Source organism: Dicentrarchus labrax, unplaced genomic scaffold, assembly GCF_905237075.1.
Source record: "Dicentrarchus labrax unplaced genomic scaffold, dlabrax2021, whole genome shotgun sequence".
In the NCBI taxonomy this organism is placed as follows: domain Eukaryota; kingdom Metazoa; phylum Chordata; class Actinopteri; family Moronidae; genus Dicentrarchus; species Dicentrarchus labrax.
Genome location: NW_026136719.1, coordinates 35,861,428 through 35,882,259, shown reverse-complemented (window position 1 = coordinate 35,882,259; position 20,832 = coordinate 35,861,428). Strand labels below are relative to the sequence as shown.

The following is a 20,832-nucleotide window of genomic DNA, read 5'->3' as shown; positions in this document are numbered from 1 at the left end:
ACCAAAATCCCTGAATACAGTTATAAAGTTATAAAGCAATATTTTATTCTAGGATGATGAAGGCTCAACCCGCCCCACTCTGCCTCTGATTAGTATACCCTGATATTCTGACCTTAACCAGGGCTCCAGACTAACTGGTTGCATTGGTTGCACTGGTGCACCTAACTTTTTTTTTTAGGTGCACCAGCACAAAATTTAGGTGCACCCAAATTTTTCATTGCGTTGCCTTTAATGCCATAAGGTCACCTTTTATTGCTCTCCATAACTTTCATATAATGTGAATGATTTTTAAACAAGAATAAGGTGTAGAGAAATGCTTGTCACTATTTGAAGCACAATTACATATAAAAAGAAAAATGAAGTGTCTAAAGTGCTTCACTGAGCTGAAGTTGAGCATTTCAAACTGAAACATTTCAAGTAAAATAATTATTAATGATAATAATAATGATTACTACTAACAGCTGGGAGAGGGGCCACTTTCTCTACACACTCGTCACGGCATATCGTGTGTTTTTTAGACATGTTAATGTTTTTTTAAAGTTTCGATATGAAACGTTGTTGACCCGCTCACGAATGCACTATTTCTGGCCATATTCTGACCGCACTCCTGACAGTACACGCAGTGCATTGCATTACGTCCTTTGTTGTACCTCAGCCAAGGAACTTGTTTCAGCCAGTCCTGTCTGAAGGAATATAACCCTAACCCTCGCCATGGTCCATGCTAAGGTTAGTACAGAGGGTTTTCTTTACTTGTGAATCAGTATTTGGCTGCAGTGGTTCAGCTCATTCTGCAGGTTGTCAACATGAATGATGCTGATACTGTTTCTGCCTTTTAATCCAACAAAAACTTTAGATCTCAACTGAGTTTTAGTTCTTTCTGACCTAAAATATGAAGTTTGTTCTGTACAGTAGTGAAATGTGGAAAGCTGAAGGGATTCGATTCACAGCTGATAAAATGCTGTTGGCCAACCTTAAAGCCGGGAACGTGCCAAGAATGTATTAGACAGCTGTGAGCAATGCAGGTTTCAAAACATGCTTTAAAATATGAGCTTTGCAAATGTTTTGAGGAAAAATCATTCAACACATTTATAAGGATGCTGACAGCTGGTGTGAAGCTGAATGTGAACATTTGTTTACATGGAAGTCCGCCGGGAAGCTTTAAGCTGCTGTATGGGAGCCAGAAGGTCAACGCTGAGACGCTACACATCCATATTAATAGAACCGTTCTGTGTGAGACGTACCTTCAGTGTAGAGTGTGGACAAATAAACTACAGCAAGAAAGTCATATGGAAGCTAGGGTGACCTTTAACTGGTCTATACTATCAGCAAACACCATCTGTGGCAGGTGACATAGTGTAAAAGAGTCCAGTTGAGGTGGATGGATGGGTCACACAAGCTAACGCTATGCTACGAGCTAAACAGCTAATGTAATGTTAGCAAGATTCAAAGTCGATTTTAATACAGTTGTATTAAATGTTTGGCCACACTGTTACATTTTGGTGATTTTTTTTTTTCATTGAAAAGACATAAACAGCCTCTCGAGGGAAAATAAAATACAGCAAACACAGAAATCATGTGCAAACGTTTGGCCAACCTATGATCCTGCGCTAACGCTAACTGTAGATTGGATGGTGCGCTGTAAATCATGTCGCTGCGCTAACGTGATGCTCTTGTGGCGGGACCCTGGCGTTGACCTTTCCCGAGAGTGGAGATGCTGTTAGTAGCAAAGCTTCAGTCAAGGAGTTCGGTCTAGACCTGAGATAACGTCTGTTAGGAATTAGCGCTATACAAATAAAACTGAATTGAATTGAATTGAATTTACTGGGTATTTTGTTTTCACAGTGCAAATAAAAGTTAACTAAAGTTAGTTTTATTATTCTTATTCTTTTGCAGATGACAAATAAATCCAGTGTTTCAATGAGGTTTTCTTCATGTTGGAGGAAAGAAAAGCAGATTTTGATATCTGGAGCTCTAATGTTCCCCCCGCTGTAGTTCCTGCTGCGGTCTGTTAGAAATCCTCAGACGTTGAACATTACAGCGTGTTCAGTGCAGAGAGCTGAAGCTGTAATACACAGCGGACTATCAGTTACTCTCACAGTTCGTCTTCACTTCACTTGATTGCTTTCTAATGACGCTCTGTCATACGAGCCTCCTGAAATCTTCTGAACGGACACTTTGCTTTCTGAAACCCTGCAGCGACAGCAGGAAAACACGCAGGAGAGAGTGGGTCGTGTTTCTATCTTCATGTATGTTCCCCGTGCGAAAGGTCACCCCGCCAACGGATCAAAGAACAAACTGCCACGAGTGTGAGGAACATCCGATAATGAGATTGTGTCAGTACAGACAGTAGAGACGGTAGAGATTCAGATTATTGTGTCTTGTTGTTGGTGATATTAATAATTATTAAGGTAAATGAACGCTATTTATGTTAATTAACGTTAGAATGAACAGAATATAAACTCTTTAAATTCATTTTTAATTGTCAAAAATCATAATTTTTTGGCGTCTGTACCAAACAAACATGTTTTATTAGATCTTGAGAACAGGATTTGTAGGTCCGAGCAGAACTACAGGACCTCATTATTATGTTATCAAAACACTGCAGCAGTGTGTAACCCTAACCCTAATTTAATTTTATATACATGACTGAGTATATGGAGATGACTATTCAAATAATTAATTTATTTATTTATTTATTTATTTATTTATTCATTTATTATTATTTATTTTTCTGTTTTTTTTTTTTTATATTTTATTTTTTTATATATATTGGGAATGATTGTATTGTATGACTGCGTAGTGTAGTGTATGGGCGGACAAACACAAGGGAGGGAAAAAAAATGTTTCCCCCTCCCTCTCTCTTGTGTGTATACTAATTTATTTTCAAGCACTTACTTTCTATGGCACTTATTTTACATGTTTTTTATATATATTGATTGCATGGTTTTTGTATTTATTAACCCCTTTTACTTATCTTTTTATTATTGCTTTATAAATAGTCCCTGGGAGGCTAATGTGTTTGCCCACTCATATTTTTAGATCAGTATGAGTGTTGATGGTTGCGTATTTGGAGGCGTGCCCCCACCTTTTAACATGTGGGGATGACACCATACTAGCTGGTGACATAACTCCCGCTGCCTTCCTGTGTTGTCGAACCAATCCTGTCCTTTTTAATAAAAAATGTTTTAATCATTTTACTCTTATTATTTGAATTAGTTTAATTTTCCTAATTATTTTTATCTTTTACTTTTAATAGACTTTCTCTTTACTTTAGTAGGGATACCTTTTAACTGAATTTAGTTTGTAATAAAAGACAGAGAAATGTTTTATACATATCATAGTAACCTTGTGCCGGGGCCCCTCGTTTTAATCTTGACCTAACCCTCGGCCACAATGTGTCAGTTAACTGTAGCAGCGCGAGTGATTTCAGTACTTAGTATAAAGAAATGTTCAGTCTGCTGGTGGAAGTGACAGTTCTTTATTTTATACAAACGAGTTTTGAATCAGATTGGATCAGTGATTGATGGAGTTTCCAGACGGACTAAAAGAAGCTAACTGTTACGGTGACTGTAATGTTAGATGGCTTTAGCTTGTGCAGCTAACATTAGCCAACTCAGCCCCGGGATGGCAGGAGCCAAAAGCAGCAATAAAACCCTTCTGTACTATATTGACTTCTGTTTCACCTGAACTGTAAAAAAGATCCATCAGTGACAGAAAATATTTGGTTAGCTCGACTCCTGATGGGGACGTTGTTGGTAGATTAAAGTACCGACAACCATCTGGTTTATTTCACAGTTTTAGTTCATTTTTATCAGTTTGTCACCAAAATAAGAGTTTGTTGAAGCTCTCTCCGTTCAATCAGAAAGATACTCTGAGAGTTTGGACTTTATTAGCTTTCTTAAACCAAAAACAGACGAGTTAAAGTGTAAGGAACTAATTAATCACTGGTGTTGGTGTTAAATCTGCCACCGTTATTAATATATGTTCTAACATGGACAGTTTGACTGCTGCAGCAGCAAAGAGCTTCTCTTGCACTGGAAATAATAATTACAAACGATTTGAATTCACATGGGACTTTTACAACCCGAGGTTATTTCACTGACAGGATGTAAGAGATGAAAGGAAGTTTACAGCGCGGCGGCGAACATTCTGTACAAATTACTGGTACGACTTAAAATCACAGGGAAGCTCTGCTAATAATTCAATAAGTTCACCTCCTGAAAGCTCTGACTGGTTAATGAATTACTTTTCTTTCTTTCCATTAACATAGATGGATTTACTCTTTAATCTTCCACACTGGCTATTATACGTCATGGACATTAGTACCACCACTGAGGACTGTCCAGTCCGATTGTTATGAAAGGTAGAAGGTTGTAGCAGCAGCGAATACCAGCGCAGCAATTCAACCGCTGCCCAATGGACAGTGCTCTGGAGCCAATAGCAGCTAGTACAGTTAGCATGTGCAGCGAAGGAGACTTCCTGTGTTACAAGAGAAAAAGTCTGTGTTGCGACAATCCTCTGATACTTTGGCCCCGGGGACGAGGAGCAGCTCCTGAACGCAGTTTAACGTTGGTTTTGTTTTTCTGCGACCAGATATGTATCACAAGATATACATACATACGGGGACAATGACAATGAGTTGTTGTTAAAACATACTGTCAAATTATATCAATGACTCCAACCTCTCCAACAGGGGAGAGGAACTTATCGTGGGGACCACAGCAGAAGAAATGAACATATGAACCTGTTATCTGCATCCTGAGGTCAATGTGTTTCTAACCCCTGCAGATAGTTCAGGGTTTTATCAGCTGCAGCATCGCGCCGATCCTCCCACTCCTGCACATTTTGGTGATTTGTGTGAACTGACCCTCTCCGCCCTCCCGCGGGGTCAGACAGGGAACACACAACTTCACTCCTGATAGACTCGTTGGAGGTTTCCATCGGGACACATCTGGTGGCTGTGAGGATTTATGTGCATCAGGTTCCTTATGACCCCCATCAAACGGCGAACGCTCGCCCTAATGACGGTGGTATGTATGCAAACACACACGCCCGTGCGCTCAGGCGTTGAAGCTAAACTGCTTTCCCAAAGCCGGCAGTGGCTGCGCTGGCGGGGTGGTGTTTTAAGGCGAGGAAGCCAATCTAGCGACTGCATCGCTCCATTACACGGTCAGTGAGGTGAGGTGGTGGCGTGATGGAAATAGCTGCCTCTTTTCTGGAGGTCACAGAGGACGCCACTGATGCAACAGGCCCCCTCGCTTACTCTCCCCGTGACTGTGTGCTCCCCCCGTTTCATCTCATTTCCTCCGAGCTCGTCCTGGCGCGTCCGCTCGGTTTACGGGAGCCGGCGATGAGTCTTTGAGAGGAAATAAAGCACGTTAACCGCACGGAGAGCAGAGAGTCACCGGAGGTGTGACCGAAGGCAATCTCTCCTGATGCTGATCGAGAGCGGCAACTCGTAAGCTATGCAAATATGGAAATATGCAAATGAGCGCTCCCACTTAGGGACTGTTAATTAAAGAGAACATCAAGGCAAAACAAAGCAGCTAATCACCAAACACAGGCAGATGTACACACACAATAAATGAGGGAAGCACATGTGCATTGAGGTTAAAGACGTCTCAACAAATACCTTCAGCAGTGTCGGGTTTTCATATAATTTGCAGCGTAATGACAGAATCAGTCACAGAGGAGGCCGCGAGCGGCTGCTGATGTTCATATTTAGAACAAACAGAAACTTTTTGTGTCGTATTTGCACAACGTAATGAGATCTAAAACCCCCGGAGACAAACACGAGTTGTGATGCAGAAACTGGAGAGAGGTGATGCTGATTTTAGTGTGAAATCCAAAAACTTCTTCTTTTCTTAAAGTCCAAAAGAAACAAGAAGCAGAGTTCCACTTTCCAGTGAACGCAGCCGGACCCGTACACAGTCTCTGAGACCGCCAGTAGGGAGGTGATTTCAGTTAGCTTAGCTGCATGGCTGACTGAGCTAACAGCAGTTAGCAGTTGGCTACTGATCAATCTGTCCATCAGGAAACTCTGTGAATGACCTGTACTTGTACTTGTATTCCCTGACAGTCTAGGAGGCTGTGTTCGATCCTGGTCCGGCTGCTGAGCCCGGTTCTGTCGCCCGCTGACGGCAGATACAGTTAGCGAATGAAGTTATGAAGTTATGAAGTTGAGCCAACGATTGATGGAGATTTAGCAAACTAGTTAGCTAGCATTTTCCTAAAAATAACTTTCAGATGCAACTAGTTGTGACGTAGAGCTGATGTTAGCTGGAGTTTTACTAACATCAGCTATCAGATGTCACTAGCTAGCTAATGACTGAGTTAGTAAACTAGTTAACCTGTAGCACATCCTAGCTAGATGACACTTTCATCACACTGAGATGTAGTTTTCTGTTTATTATGCTAAATAATGCTAAATGTTTGTTTTATGGTTGTAGAGACGAGCTGGAAGAAGACTGAAATATATTCAGTGTGTGTGTGTGTGTGTGTGTGTGTGTTTTGTTTATCCTGTTAATGCAGAGATGATAATTGAATAACACTCGAGGGATCTCTGAGTCCGTTACACCATGACTGACATCTCAGGGTCACAGCGAGAGAGAGCGAGCTGCTCCTCTGACAGCAAACAGCCCTCATGCCTTCATATGTGTGAGCGAATAGAAGCCATTATAAAGCTTTAAATGTGTGTTTGCATCAGAGATAATTGCATGTGTTTGCTGCAGTAGTGTGTGTGTGTGTGTGTTCATTCTCAGTATGTAGTGCTTCCTGACAGTCGGTAATAAGGCCATTTGGACTCACTCAGCCTCGCTGTAATTTGATTTTAATATTCTTCACCTTCTCCTGCACACACACTGACTGCACTGGAATAATTGAGAGCATCACATGCAGCGTGGAGACATCGCGAATGCACCGAGGAACATTTCACTCTCACGGAAACGTCACGAGAGCAAATAGCTCGGTGTGGGAGGATGTTAAATCTGTGTTTATATGTGTGTGTGCGTCCTCATACAGCTGCTTAACCACGTCTTTACATACTGACGCAACCCTTTTGTTTTATGTTACAGCAACGTTAGTTTGTCTAAAGCGTCAGGACGGCGTAATCTGCAATGGACGATGAGCTTTACGCTACATTCATTCATGATTTTTAGTTTGAACAGAGCCTCAATCTGTAATTCCTTACAAATTAGTCCTACATGTCCTAGTCAGGAATGAACTCTTCATAAGCCCCGCCCCCTTTTCCTCTGTGCTCCAATCACAGTTGAGCAATCCTCAGTCAACTAATTTATGTAAATGAGCTAGCTAGTGGTAGCACTTTGCAAACATTAGCTAACCTAAGATGTGACATGCCAGCTAACGATTGATATAGATGAGTTAGCTAATGTTTTACTCTGTAGCAAAACACTAGCAAAGTAGCCAGTAGCCAATAGCTAATGGTTAATGTAGATTAGTTTCCTAGATAGCTAGCGAGTAAAACACTACTCTTAACCAGTCGGTAGGGGTCAGTGCTCATTTTTTCAGCTATTTTAGATTTTGAAAATGAAAATAAAATGCTAATTAGTTTTAGTCAAAATCTTCTTTAATGAAGGGTTGCTGGTTTTGCTCATTCAACAATAAAGAACAGGTTGAGAACAAAGGTCGTAGTTTCTGTTATTGAAAACACTGGTAGGGGCCAATTGTTAAAGTGATTAACAACCTTTTAGTTATTGATCACCCTACCCCTAACCCTGCATTATACTATTACTCTGTTGACTGGTGAATCACTACAGACCAGTCTAAAATATCTAATATATATATATAATAATATGTACAATGTGAACACTGGAGTTGTAAAAGTTGTGACAGATGTTGATAGAACAGCTTACATTAGCACTGATGAAAACATGAGACACTAATTGATCTTTAAACAACGCACTGTAATTGTCTGAGAGGCGAGGTGACAAATGAAGGTCAGAGAGGGATGATGGCGAGAGACAGCAGCAGCGTCGGAGCGGAGGAGGTGGTCGGTTCACCGCCTCTGAAACCACTTGATCAAATCCTGCCTGAGCTTTCTCATCTCCCCACAGGGCTCGTTAAAGATTCATCTGAACTAATCAGAGAGAGAGAGCGTGCACTGTACTCTCTCTGACCTGAGAGGTTTGCTTCTGAATTAGATTCCAGACTCTCATAACAAGAGGACTTTGGAGCAAAACCAGATGAAAAACTAAACATATTTAACTCAGAGGTTGTTCCCTAAAGCAGAACTGTAGAGCACAGGACATTAATGCATGCATACCATGGCTGCGGGGCTCCTTTAAAGGACCATAACAGTGGTTTTGTATGTTTTAGTGGCAGGGTCCGACAGTGTGCTTCCCCCTGTGCAGTTTTGGAACTACAGTCCCCATAATTTGGGATGTTTGTGGCAGTGGTTCCCAACCTGGGGGGGACTTTAAACTAAATAATTTTATGTCAGCTGCCATGAAAGTTCTCAACAATTTTAAGAGTGTGTAAGAAATATCCACAATAGATTTAATTCTGAGAAGAAATCACTCGTTTTTAATAATATGAAATATCCATAAAATATGAGTCAGTTTACTGACTGATAGAAAAAGGCTCCCTTGAGGAAAAGGTTGGGAACCAGTGCTTTATGGGATGCAAACAGGAAGTACAATGTTGCCCTGGACTACAACTTTTGCTTTCTGTTTCATGGAGACTTTAAATTGTTTAGAAAGATGGAAGAGCCACGTTGTTCAGTAGAGCACAGAGCTGAAGATCTCTGATGCACAAAGTGAATCTCACTCAGCTCAATCTCCGTCACACACGTGCGTGTGAAGACTCCTCGTGTGTTTGGAATAAACACAAACACCACAGTGGTCGGCGCTCCGGCCATCTGAGTCACTCCCTCACGCTGCAATCTGCCCTGACAGGCCAAGGATGAAGGTGTCACTGTGTGTGTGTGTGTGACAATGATGGACAGTCAGTGTGTGTCAAGCACTTCATCACAGGTTAGTTAATGATGTTACTGAGCGTGTGTTCGGTCTGACACTGTGGAGCAGAGGATATTTTAACTTCATTCACATAGACTGAGCTGACCTACTTTGTAATATATATTTATAGTCACATCTTAAGCAAAATTATTACATTAGCAACACAATATATTCAGTGCAAACAAAAGAAAATCTTTAGTAAAATGCTAGCTAACTAGCTAATTCACAATCATTAGCTGGCTAGTTAGCTGCATAGTTAGCTAGATTTTTGCTAACATTAGCTATCATGACTAATGTAGATTAACTAACTAGTTGGCCTGTGTTTTGCTTACATTTGCTAACTTAAAATGGCCGTTCCAGCTGAAATTTCTGACTGGGAACTCCAGCGATGGGAGAAATATGAGATTCAACGAGGTAGCTGTATGTCAGGACACTCGTCCATAAGCATTTATTTTTATTTTTTTACATATAACAGATTTTGGCTCCTAATAGCCTAAAATGTATACAGCATTCTTATTTTATGGTATTAAATTCATAAAGACCTCTGAATTTGCATTTAGTGCTAGTCAAATTAGAGCAACTGCTTTCACCCAAAAGTGGGCGTGGCTTTTCACCAAAAGTGGGCGGGGCTTCTGGACTGCTCTCATCTATGTAGAGAAACAGAAAGTAAGAAAGAGGAAAGAAAGTGTGTGTTTGTCAGTGTGGATAATGTTTTTGTCCAGAGCCGACACACACACACACACACACACACACACACACACACTGACCTCTGCTTGAAAGTCAAGTGCACAGCACTCAGGCCTGTCAAACTGTGTCAACCTCCGCAGCCGACAGACAGACAAGCAAACACTTTCACACGTGTGAGGGAGCAACGGTGGCGGGATCACACGTTTCTGTCACCCCGCTGATCCGACCATACGACATCTTTCACCTCACTTCCCCTCCGTCCGTCTCTCACTGCAACGCGACAAAGACAAAGAGCGGCGCCGGAGAGATGAAGCAGCTTCAGGAACTACAGCAGAGAGAGAGAGACAAAGAGAGGAGAGACAGGACAGTGAAACAGAACTAGGACAGGCGGTACATTAAGCTCAGTGGCTGTACAGTTATTGGCTGTGACAGTTTCCTCGTGCATTAACATATGCATGATGTGGTGGGTACTGCAGAAAAATATAGATAATCTCTCAAACTACTGTATGAATCAGCCTGTTCTCTCCAACAGGAGGTTTTCTTTTGCATCTTTTTCATCTTTTTCAGTTCATTTTTTTAGGACATTGCAGAAGGATTTCACACAGTAATAACACAAAGTTACAGCGCTACGTACGTGCTGTGAACGGGGGTTAAAGATACAGAAGGAATAAGTAAATGAAGTCATGAGAATATAAAATAAATAAAGACTAATTATGAATAATTAGGGTCCAGGACTCCCTGGAATTTGTTAATTAACACCACACAAATATACAGTATTTATTAAAACTGTGAGATTTATGTTGAAATGATGAAGACCACAAACAGATTAATGTGTTGTCGCTCTGCTCTGCCTTATATTTATTGTTTTTCCCAAAGATGGTTTCTGTCATTTTAGGGCGTTCTCATCACGCTGATGTTTGTTCAAGTGTTCATTTTTGTCATCAGTTTTGTTTTAATTTGTTATTTTAAGATTAAAAAAGCATCACGATCAACAGTTAAGTGCTTGCCATTGAGTCAGCCAGGCATATGGGCGGGACATCGCTACCGTGGCGCCAACCCCGATCACTAGTCCGGGATATTTTGGGTGGAAGTATAGACGGCCATCTTTTATATGTCGATCCTAATTTCCAGTTTAGACCCATAAAATGATTTAATCTGTAGAATCTCACTGAAACAACAGCAGAGAAAAACTCACCAAACAACCAGAAATGCTTTTCAATGCGATGCTGACCGATGTGTTTTTGTTGTTGCTGCAGGTCTCGGCTCGCAGATTTCCACATGAACTGCCAGATGACATCTCACACCGTCACCAGCTGCCCCCATGACAACTACCATGGCTGCCTCATGTCCTACGTCGGCCTCCTTGGTGAGTTTGATGACTTTCAAAGTAAAGTTAAGTATTTATTAGGTTGTTAGCTCAACAGCAGAGAGCATTAGGCCTTTAATCCTCACGCAATCACACCCTTAAAATGTCATGTAAACCAGATAAGCAGGTTTAGCTGATGGAGACTTGATGCTGTTAATATTCAAATGCAAAAAGTCACTTTAAACTGATATTTAACCAGCCGCAGTAATCATAGTTTGCTAGTAAACAGCGTTTCAGTTACTCCTCAAACTCTCTTCCACACATCAGTAGGCAATAAGTCCGCTGCTAATAACAGTCTAATAACAGTTTAATAACAGTTTAATAACAGTCTAATAACAGTTTAATAACAGTCTAATAACAGTCTAATAACAGTCTAATAACAGTTTAATAACAGTCTAATAACAGTCTAATAACAGTTTACTAACAGTCTAATAACAGTTTACTAACAGTCTAATAACAGTTTGATAACAGTCTAATAACAGTTTAATAACAGTCTAATAACAGTCTAATAACAGTTTACTAACAGTCTAATAACAGTTTAATAACAGTCTAATAACAGTTTACTAACAGTCTAATAACAGTTTAATAACAGTCTAATAACAGTTTACTAACAGTCTAATAACAGTCTAATAACAGTTTAATAACAGTCTAATAACAGTTTACTAACAGTCTAATAACAGTCTAATAACAGTCTAATAACAGTTTAATAACAGTCTAATAACAATCCGCCACGTTTCACTGTCAACATCCGTTGTCACTCACTTTTGCCATTTGTTGATACCTCTCAGCCACCGTATTAAAGAGATGCATTCTGGCCGATTGTGTCCTGTTTACAGCGTTTTACTGTTAAACTATGACAGTAAAAGACTAAACTCTAAATAGGTTAAAGTTAACAGTTAAACAGAGATATCTCACAGCAAAACCTTTATTTATATCTTTTACGGCATTTTAGATTTTCCTTGAGTGAGTCATCCCAAAGGGAGTCATCCCAAAGAGATCAATAAAGAGAAGTCTAAGTCTAAGTCTAAGTCTAGAGGAATTTATATGGAATAAAGTCAATTTTTTTTAATATTACAAACTGTAAATTGCTGATAGCATCATATGGCAAAACTGTTTCTTTTGATGATAAAAACATGTATTAATACAGTAAAATATGGAACAGTACAGTGTTCCTTGTAAATGAATACCTCACATATTCTGTCAAAACATTATTCATGTTAAAAAAGAACAGATTGGTGGTTCAATGTTCTGGTTTCTGTATTTACATTTAACTGAGTTTATTATGATAACTGTAGTGGTATTATTACTAGAGAGTGAACCATTATTAGAATAACGTCATCTAGTTGAGAATTTACAGCCGCTGCTGTTATTCTGTCTTTGTTGGATGACTCACTTCCTCTCTGGAAATCATCCAGTGATTCAATTCGCAATTTACAAAAATCCTCTTTACCTTTCTTCCTGGATAATCTCCATCCTAATTCTTATTCCTCCCCACCGTTAACTGCCTCCCCCTCGCTCTCTCTCTGCCTCTCTCTGTCTCTCAGGCTCAGATGTGACGCCGAACTACAGCGACAGCAGCCCCTCCAATATCACCATCAGCCTGTGGTGTACCTGCAGGGGCACCAGCAATCAGGAGCCCGAGTGTGACGCTTTCCACCGGGACTTCACACACAACACCTGCCTCAGTGAGTCCTCCGCTGCCGTGTCACCTCCACAATGACGAGGACAGATTTAGACACAGCCATAAAGATTAAAATATATAAAGACGGAAAGAAAATCCTTCAAAGCTGGGTCACATCAGTGGTTTGACTGGAAGATCAGAATAAGGTTTATGGCTGTAGTTAACATCATTTGGTCTATTAAACATCAGGAAACACAGGAAAATGTCCATCACAGAGAGCACAAGATGATGTCTTCAGACTTCTTGTTATTTCTTACCAACAAAACAACCGAAAGATAGTCAGTTAAATGTGCTGCAGGACAAAGAAAGAAAGAACTTCTCACTTTTTAAAGTTATAGATATAAAAATGTACTTGCCCTGAGATGCACCAGAATCTCAGACCGAAACAATGACAACTCATCAAAACCGTTTTCGTTAGATGTGAAAATATTAGTGAAAAGCACTACAATGACCAAGGGCAGCAATGTAAGCTGACTTTAATCCTAGTTTTGTACCTGACAACATTATGGAAAGAAAGTTGGTTACTGCTGTATTAATGTTTTTAATCTCATATATATAACCATTAAGAAGCTGGAACCAGCTAATTTTTGACATTTTTGCTTGAAAAGTGACTTAAATTATATTTGAATACTCGCCACTTCATTTCTGTCGAAAACAGTTTCATCTCTGTCTGCATTTGAGCATTTTTTGTAGAGTTAGGGTTGAATAATGCGGAGGAGTTACGTGTGTGTTGTGTGTGTACAGCATATAAGTGAAAAAAGAGAGTGAGTCAGATAACTGAGGAGAAAGGTTAGGAAGAGGACGGTGAGACAGTGAGTTGAGGATCCCTAGATACTGTCTTTAAATAACAGTGACCCAGCTCCAATATCACCTCTGCTCCTCCTCTGTCAAACAAACACCCTCCGCTGTCTTAATGTGAACATATACATTCATATCCACGTGCCAAATATGCCTGTAGCAAAGAAAAACCACGTCAATACACTGTATAATCAGAGCTTTGTGTTCACCATGCATTAAACATTATGGGAATCTGATCATTCAGACCTCACAGTGTGTGAAGATCTGAGTTCTGGAGGAAACTGTAGCAATTCAATGCAAAGTCTGAATTCAGACTGTCTGCAAGATGCTGAGCAAAATTTTAAAATGCTTGTTTTCTGAATGGAGTTTGGTTGATCAGCGCTATGCTAACTTAGTAAAATTAATAACAGACACATATTTTCCAACTTCCTCTCCTCCTTTTCTATGTATAAATATGAAGTCCTCTCTCTTCTCAACCTGCTGCGATCCACGGAGGAAGATAAATCCACTTTTTAATCTTAGAAGTTTAAAAAACGTGTTTGTTCCCCCAGAAGCTCCGGCTCTCTTCTGCAGACAATGAAAAAGGTCAATATTTTCAACGTGCATTAAATCACAAATGCAGCCAATGATTCCAGTGTTCACGCCATTTGCGTCGCTCGATATGAATTAGCATCTTTTTATCATCTTTGTATGTAAACTACTCATGTGAATGTTTGAGCCTGCTGTCTGAGCACGGCTAGGCTAATCTATGTTAATAAGACATTTTGAAGATGGTTCAAAGATAAAAAGGTATATAGTCATATAGTATTCAAACGTTTTCATCAGATTAAATAAAGCTTCATGTTCGGAGAGAGCTTTTCAGATTTTTGTCAAAAGCTTTTTCATTTTTATTCATAGACACTTTAAACCAACTTCATTTTCACCTCGACCTCTCCCCACTGCAAACACACACCCAGTGAGCTAACGTGGTCCTTTCTTCATCAATAGCTCTCTCACTTTTTATTATAGACACTTCAGACCAGCTTTACATTCACCATGGCCTCCTCCTATTATATACACAACCTCCAGTTTTAAAAGAAACTTTATCGAAATGTTACCGTATATCATCGTAGTTTTATTCAAGGTGGACTGACACTCATATTTTGTGAGCAGCAAGAAGGCAGGCCTTCACCTTTTTGGGTATGAATACAAAATGTAGATATTCTTATGTAATAAACTGATTCAGATACAGATTACACCCCAAGTAAATATAAAGACAGGAATTGAAATGAGTGACTGTTTCTTGGTGAGCAAACAATAATTTTGTTGTCACAGTGTAATTTGGATAATAGAGGGTTTAAAGAGGGTCTCATATTGATAACCATCTCCCCTCTGCTGCTCTCTCTTGGCATGTTTCTCATGTTTACTCTTTCTTTATCTCTTTATCCATCACAGAAAACGCCATCCAGTCGTTTGGGTACGGCGCAGAGGGGGGCACTCTTCTTGTAACCGAGCCATCGTCCACCTTCTTACCCCCTGCCCAGCCACCAATCATCTCCAAACCTGCTCCCTCTCTACACGGCAACGCAATCAAACCCATGGACAGTGCTTGTATGTTTTCCACATGTGCTAACCTGCAGGTGAGTTTTCTTCTATTGTTTATGGTCTTAAATGTAAGAGAACAAAAATTAAAAAAACAATATCTGCACAATATATTTTATCAGCTAACTATTATAAAGCCAAATCAGCCATCCGGACTTTCTTTTATTGTAAAAAGCTCACACGTCGTCTTTGAGGAAACAGCTGCAGCAGGAGCACAAACCTTTTCAAGAACACAACCCTCAAACCACCAAAACAGGAGGACACAAGGACGCTATAACTGGTTAGAAAGATTGTATGCCAGGACATCAGATGGTTTAAAACTGTGTGTGGAGATGGATTCAGCAAACTGACAAAGTTTAACTGACATCAGTGTCCGGCTGTGTGGACGCAGCAGCAGCAGTCGGTGACTGATTCAGACAAACGGTTAAGTTAAGTTATTATGATTTTAATTCATGTTTCTACATGTTACCCTTATAATTACGCAAGTAAATATATGACTGTGTGTGTAGCAGGACAGTAACAGGACTTATGTTAACAGGTCGGGTCCGGACTTGACTTGGAGATAACTTCGGTTAACGGGTCAGTTCTGGTTCAAAATAAACTCACAAAATATTAAGAAAGGAAAAGAAATCAAACGTTATGTGGGTTTCTTAGGGGTGCATACGTAGACTCACCAGCAGGTGGCGGTATGCATAAATATAAGGGTACTTGTGGACTAACATTTTGAGCATTATTTAACACCATTAGAGATGGCACATTTGATAGGTTTTGGACGTGCAGGAAGGACGAAGGTGATCTTTGTCGTGGTAACAATAGTCAGGTGATGCGAAATGGTCGCAGTTTTAAGTTTAGAAAAACAACATGGTTAGGGATAAAATATATTATATTATTTATGTCATTTAAGTTACATACGTCAGTAAGTTAAGTTTCGTATGTGACAGAAGTTAATACGTTCCACAAATAAGTCAATGTTGACTTTTGGCCTCACACAGGGCACCGATTGCAGCCTACGGAAAGGTGAAAGTGCTCTTTGTTCGACCCATTCGCAACCACCTGCTGCGTATGTGGACTGTTGCTCTTTACGCGATGTCACCTGATTTTTATTTCTGACATTCATTTGTAAAAAGACACACCACCTCTGCACAATATAAGTCAGTAGAAAAGGCATGAAATGACATGTGAAAAACTAATTATTCATACACCATTTAATAAAACCAGGCTGGTCTGGGGAGAGGGCTTAGCAAACAGTTAATTTAAGCAATTAGTGGGTTAAGCTACCTTTAAAATCACGTTTCAATATACTGAAGACTAGATTAATGATATATAGAGAAAGATAACATGGATTCAGTGATAAATTAAATGGACTGCAAAAAAAAAATCTCAATAAACATTATTTTGTTAAAGTAGTTAAAAGGAGAAAGCAGAAAGAACACATTTAGTTTGCAGATAGTGTTTTCAGCTCACATATACAGTCCGTGGCACAGTGCGGTTATTTGCATTTTTAGGCATTATGTAGGATTTTGCCAGACATTTCTTTGGGTGAAATAATGAAACTGAGAAGAAGAGTGCGACAGATGGAGAGGTTTTGATTCAGTTTCACTGCCTCTGTAGTCGCTGTTCTCTGTCTTTGGACAGAACATCAGTTAAACAGTTTTGTGTTGTATTTATCAGAAGACGTGACCAACCGAGTACAGGAAAGAGAAACAGGCAGACGGTGCACATCCAGACACGAGTGAGGAGGTCTGAGCAGAACAGATTTATGTGGTTTGCTCTTCGTCACCTTCACACACATTAGCGTTATCCTGCCTGCTTCCAGGCAAAGTGGAAACCCATCCATTATGTACAGGGAAGAGGTGTAAGGCTGGAGGTTAAAGGCCAATATAAATTGCTATCCATTATATAAGAGATTTAAAGCATGAATTATAGAATACCTCGGCATACAGTCTGACTGGATGTAGAGATATTTCACTCAAATGCTATATTTTTTAACTATCTTATACAGACTTTGTTGTGGAGATTAACTTATGTTTTTTTCTGTTGCAACAATTCAATTCAATTCAATTTTATTTGTATAGCGCCAATTCATAACAGAAGTTATCTCAGGACACTTTTCAAATAGAGCAGGTCTAGACCGAACTCTTTATAACATTAATTACAGAGACCCAACAGTACCACCATGAGCAAGCACCTTGCTCATGGTGGAAAACTGCCTGTTAAGAGGCAGAAACCTAGGACAGACCCTTCGGCTCTAGGTGGGTGGGGGGAGAGAGAGAGAGAGAGAGAGAGAGAGAGAGAGAGAGAGAGAGAGAGAGAGAGAGAGAGACAGACAGACAGACAGACAGACAGACAGACAGACAGACAGACGCCCAGCAACAACAACTACACTAATAGTAGTGACTGATGATGATGAACATGAAGAAGACGATGACAACGACAACAACAACGATGGGGGACAATGAACAGTGACAATAGTAATAATAGTAACTGTATTAATAATAATATTAATAACAATAATAACACTAATATCAGTGATATTAGCAATGGCGGTCAAGCAGGACCATGGCAGGAGGCTCCACCAGGATCCATGAGAACCTGCGAGACGAGAAATCACAAGAACTCAGGGGAAGAAGTAAAGTTAGTAACAACAGAAAGATACTATGCCAGAGTCTGTCTCTAAACTATGTTTCATCAATAATAACACCATTAATAACAAGCACAGGAAAAACTCACACAGAAGAGAAACCATTTACAGCAAACTGCCGTTAGAAAAGCTGATAATCAGCCGGCGTCAACATCATACAACCTGATCAGCCTTCAGCAGTTAGCTAGTGTTTCTGTAGTGGAGACTAAACGTTAACAATGATCCATATCAGCAGTTTGAATCCAACTAAAAGCTCCCTGCACCAAACTCCCTTTAAGAAATATCACATTCTAACAATTCCTAACGTGTTCGTAACAACACGTAACTCTAGAAACACGAGCTAAAGGCCGTCATATGTCCACAGTCTGACTGTCAATACAGGATCAATATCATCCATAAAGATACAGTGTATACTGATCAATAATCAATAAAGATACAGTGTATACTGATCAATAGAATCCATAAAGATTGAAATTGAGGAAGTTTGTTACAATTTTGCCATTTCTCTCAAACGTTTCGAATGCGATACTTTAAAAATTTGTCTATGTTTTATCCTAGGAGTTGATCATTGTACTTTCTTGTCAGAAAACAGCTTTAAAAACCCAATAAAATCGGCACAATTACTAACAATAAAACATCATTTTGATCCCAGATAGATGATCGTCAGGTCCTCTAGGATCGAAACCTTGTCATTATTCAGGTGTATTTTATGCCATTACTTCTTGCAGCAGCGCCTGTTTTGGCCGTTCAGAGTCGGAGCTGCAGTGTCCCTCCTCCCCTCCCACAGCTCATTGTGATGCGTCCCTAAACGCAGCCATGCCTCGGGGTCGATGCTGTTTCCCTTTATGTTGAGCCTGCAGGACGGTGTCTGGTGCCAGAGGCTCGCTCAGTACACAGCAGGGTTTTTTGGGATTTGGCAATCTTCCGTTCAGCTGACACGACTGAGGTGGCGCAGATGTTCCTGAGATCAGAGTGCAGATTAGTAGGTTCTGGACCGGTATGAGGAGACTGGGGTTGGGCTCTTTCATCTGAGGTCCAGGATTCTCCTGAGACTGCAGAGATGGAGGAGTTAAGGCAACAGAAACACATTTTAAAGTACAACAAAATACATTCTTGATTAAGCAGCTTTTAGTAGAAATGTTAAGTCACACTAACGTAATTGTTTTAAGTTACAGAAACATTCCTACTTAAGTACTTTTTACTGTACAAATAAATATTACAAAATGAAGTTAATGTCACTTAATCAAGAATGTTTTTAACTTAACAAAATCGGGTTAATAGAAAAAAAACAATTTAAGTTACAGCTTATCGGGTTTTACAGTGTATTATTTTATTTGTCTTGCTTTTATTTGATAATGATTCTCGAATTTTTGGAACTACAGTTCCCATCATTTGCTGGCTGTAAACGGGAAGTATGTTGCCATGGAGTCAGTGAGTTAGCTGTGGGATACAACTTTGACAACATTTTGTCAAATGATGTCCATTAAAAGAAGCCGAATTAGCTGTTAGCAGCTCCTGTTAGCAGTGGACTCATTGACATACACACAACTATCACTGGATTACTGTGATACTGAAGAAAACCTAAAAACATGATGATTCTCACTCAGGTTCTGCAGTTCTAAGTATGTATATATGTGCTTTGCTAAGTTGGTTTTGAAATGGCCACGCCCTTAAGGCAACACATAACATTGTGAAACATTAGGTGGACGCACTTTAGCAAACACATTTAGCTAACATTAGCCACAGCAGCCCATTTTGCTGCTATTTTATCACCTAACTCAGTGAATGAAGGAGTTTCTCCGAGTTGGTGACTGTTGGTAAGACTAACAAAGACGGTTTTGGTGAGTTTTAACTATACATTTTTTTCTGCAAGGTACAATTGGTACTGGTTTTGTGAATGGAGTCTGGTTGGCTGTAGCACCCATTGTTTAGGTCTGAGGTGGTGGTGTTGTAGTGGCAGTGAATTACGGGTGTGACTTTTCATTTCTGAGTATAACAACCATGCAAAATAATCCTAATTTTTCAGATGATAGAAATGTATAGAAATAAAGAAAATGACATTTATATTCCTCATATTTTCCATTTCTGAAACCAAACCTACGACGTTAACCATATTGTTAACTCTGCCAAAATAAAACATAACCCCAGGTAAAAGCTCTGTGGCCCACTTCAGGGTCAGGACCTACAATTTAAGAAACACTGAGGTAAATGATAATATGAACACAATTTAACCCACAGCCTGACTTCACCCAGCGGCCCTCCATCGGGTCCACGAAGCAATATGGCTGCACCTGCAAACTGCCCTCTGTCAGCGCTTTGAAAAACCATTTCTAAATACCTGGAATGTCCGTGTGCGCATTTCCAGTAAATGTGAAACCTCCGAAGTCCCACAGCAGCAGAGATGAAGTTACATCTGAAAAGAGACAGACAGGAAAACAGATAGACGGAGATAGAGAGATGCAGAAACACGGCGTCCCTCTGGATGCTGTATATTATCTCATGCATGCTGCTGTAAAATTTGTTTTCTGAATTGTATCATTTTCCGAAAGCACATGAATATAGCTATCATTTCTGTGTGCGCTGTGCTGAGCAGTCAGTTTACAGGAAACAGACCTGCAGAGGCGTTCGGTGTCAGGAGAGGTTACTGCAGTAATAGTCAATATGATAATGATTCATCCGCATTGGTTTAATGAGTACTATAACAACCTGGCACATGGATGCATATTTGTGGATTTGCACATGTATATTTCAGAGGAGATGATAACGATCTGGCGTGCTGCGTTTTCTCTTTCTGCTCTCGTCCCTGAAAAGAGTTCTCTTCCTTCCAAGTCGGGCGATAAGATCTGATTGGCTCTCCCACCCAGGTACCGGGAGGAGATATGCTAATGAAGCGCTGACAAAGAGACTGATGGAGGAGATAAATGAGTGTGTGAGTGCGAGTGTGTTACTGCTCTGCATTTCAATCACAGCGAAGCTACTTGACTGTTTGAACAGAGGCCGAAACCAGTGACGAGTTTCTGGATTTCTTCTTTTAATGATCTCTTCAATGTTTCCCAAAATAGATACCTGGCTCTCTCATGGGTGTTAAGACCATCACTTTTATTGT

At 40.0% G+C, this 20,832-nt stretch overlaps 2 protein-coding genes across 2 annotated transcripts in view; both read left to right on the top strand.

Moving 5' to 3' along the window:
* The window catches only part of pbdc1 (polysaccharide biosynthesis domain containing 1), a 284,354-nt gene that overhangs the window by 170,006 nt on the left and 93,516 nt on the right, over positions 1-20,832 (top strand). The gene's annotated exons all lie outside the window — the stretch shown is intronic.
* Positions 1-20,832, top strand: part of gfra2b (GDNF family receptor alpha 2b) — a 98,082-nt gene that overhangs the window by 68,833 nt on the left and 8,417 nt on the right. Inside the window, exons 6-8 of the mRNA XM_051378531.1 lie at positions 10,916-11,025; positions 12,570-12,710; positions 14,939-15,123. Coding sequence (XP_051234491.1) covers positions 10,916-11,025; positions 12,570-12,710; positions 14,939-15,123 — 436 coding nt within the window. The remainder of the gene's footprint in view (positions 1-10,915; positions 11,026-12,569; positions 12,711-14,938; positions 15,124-20,832) is intronic.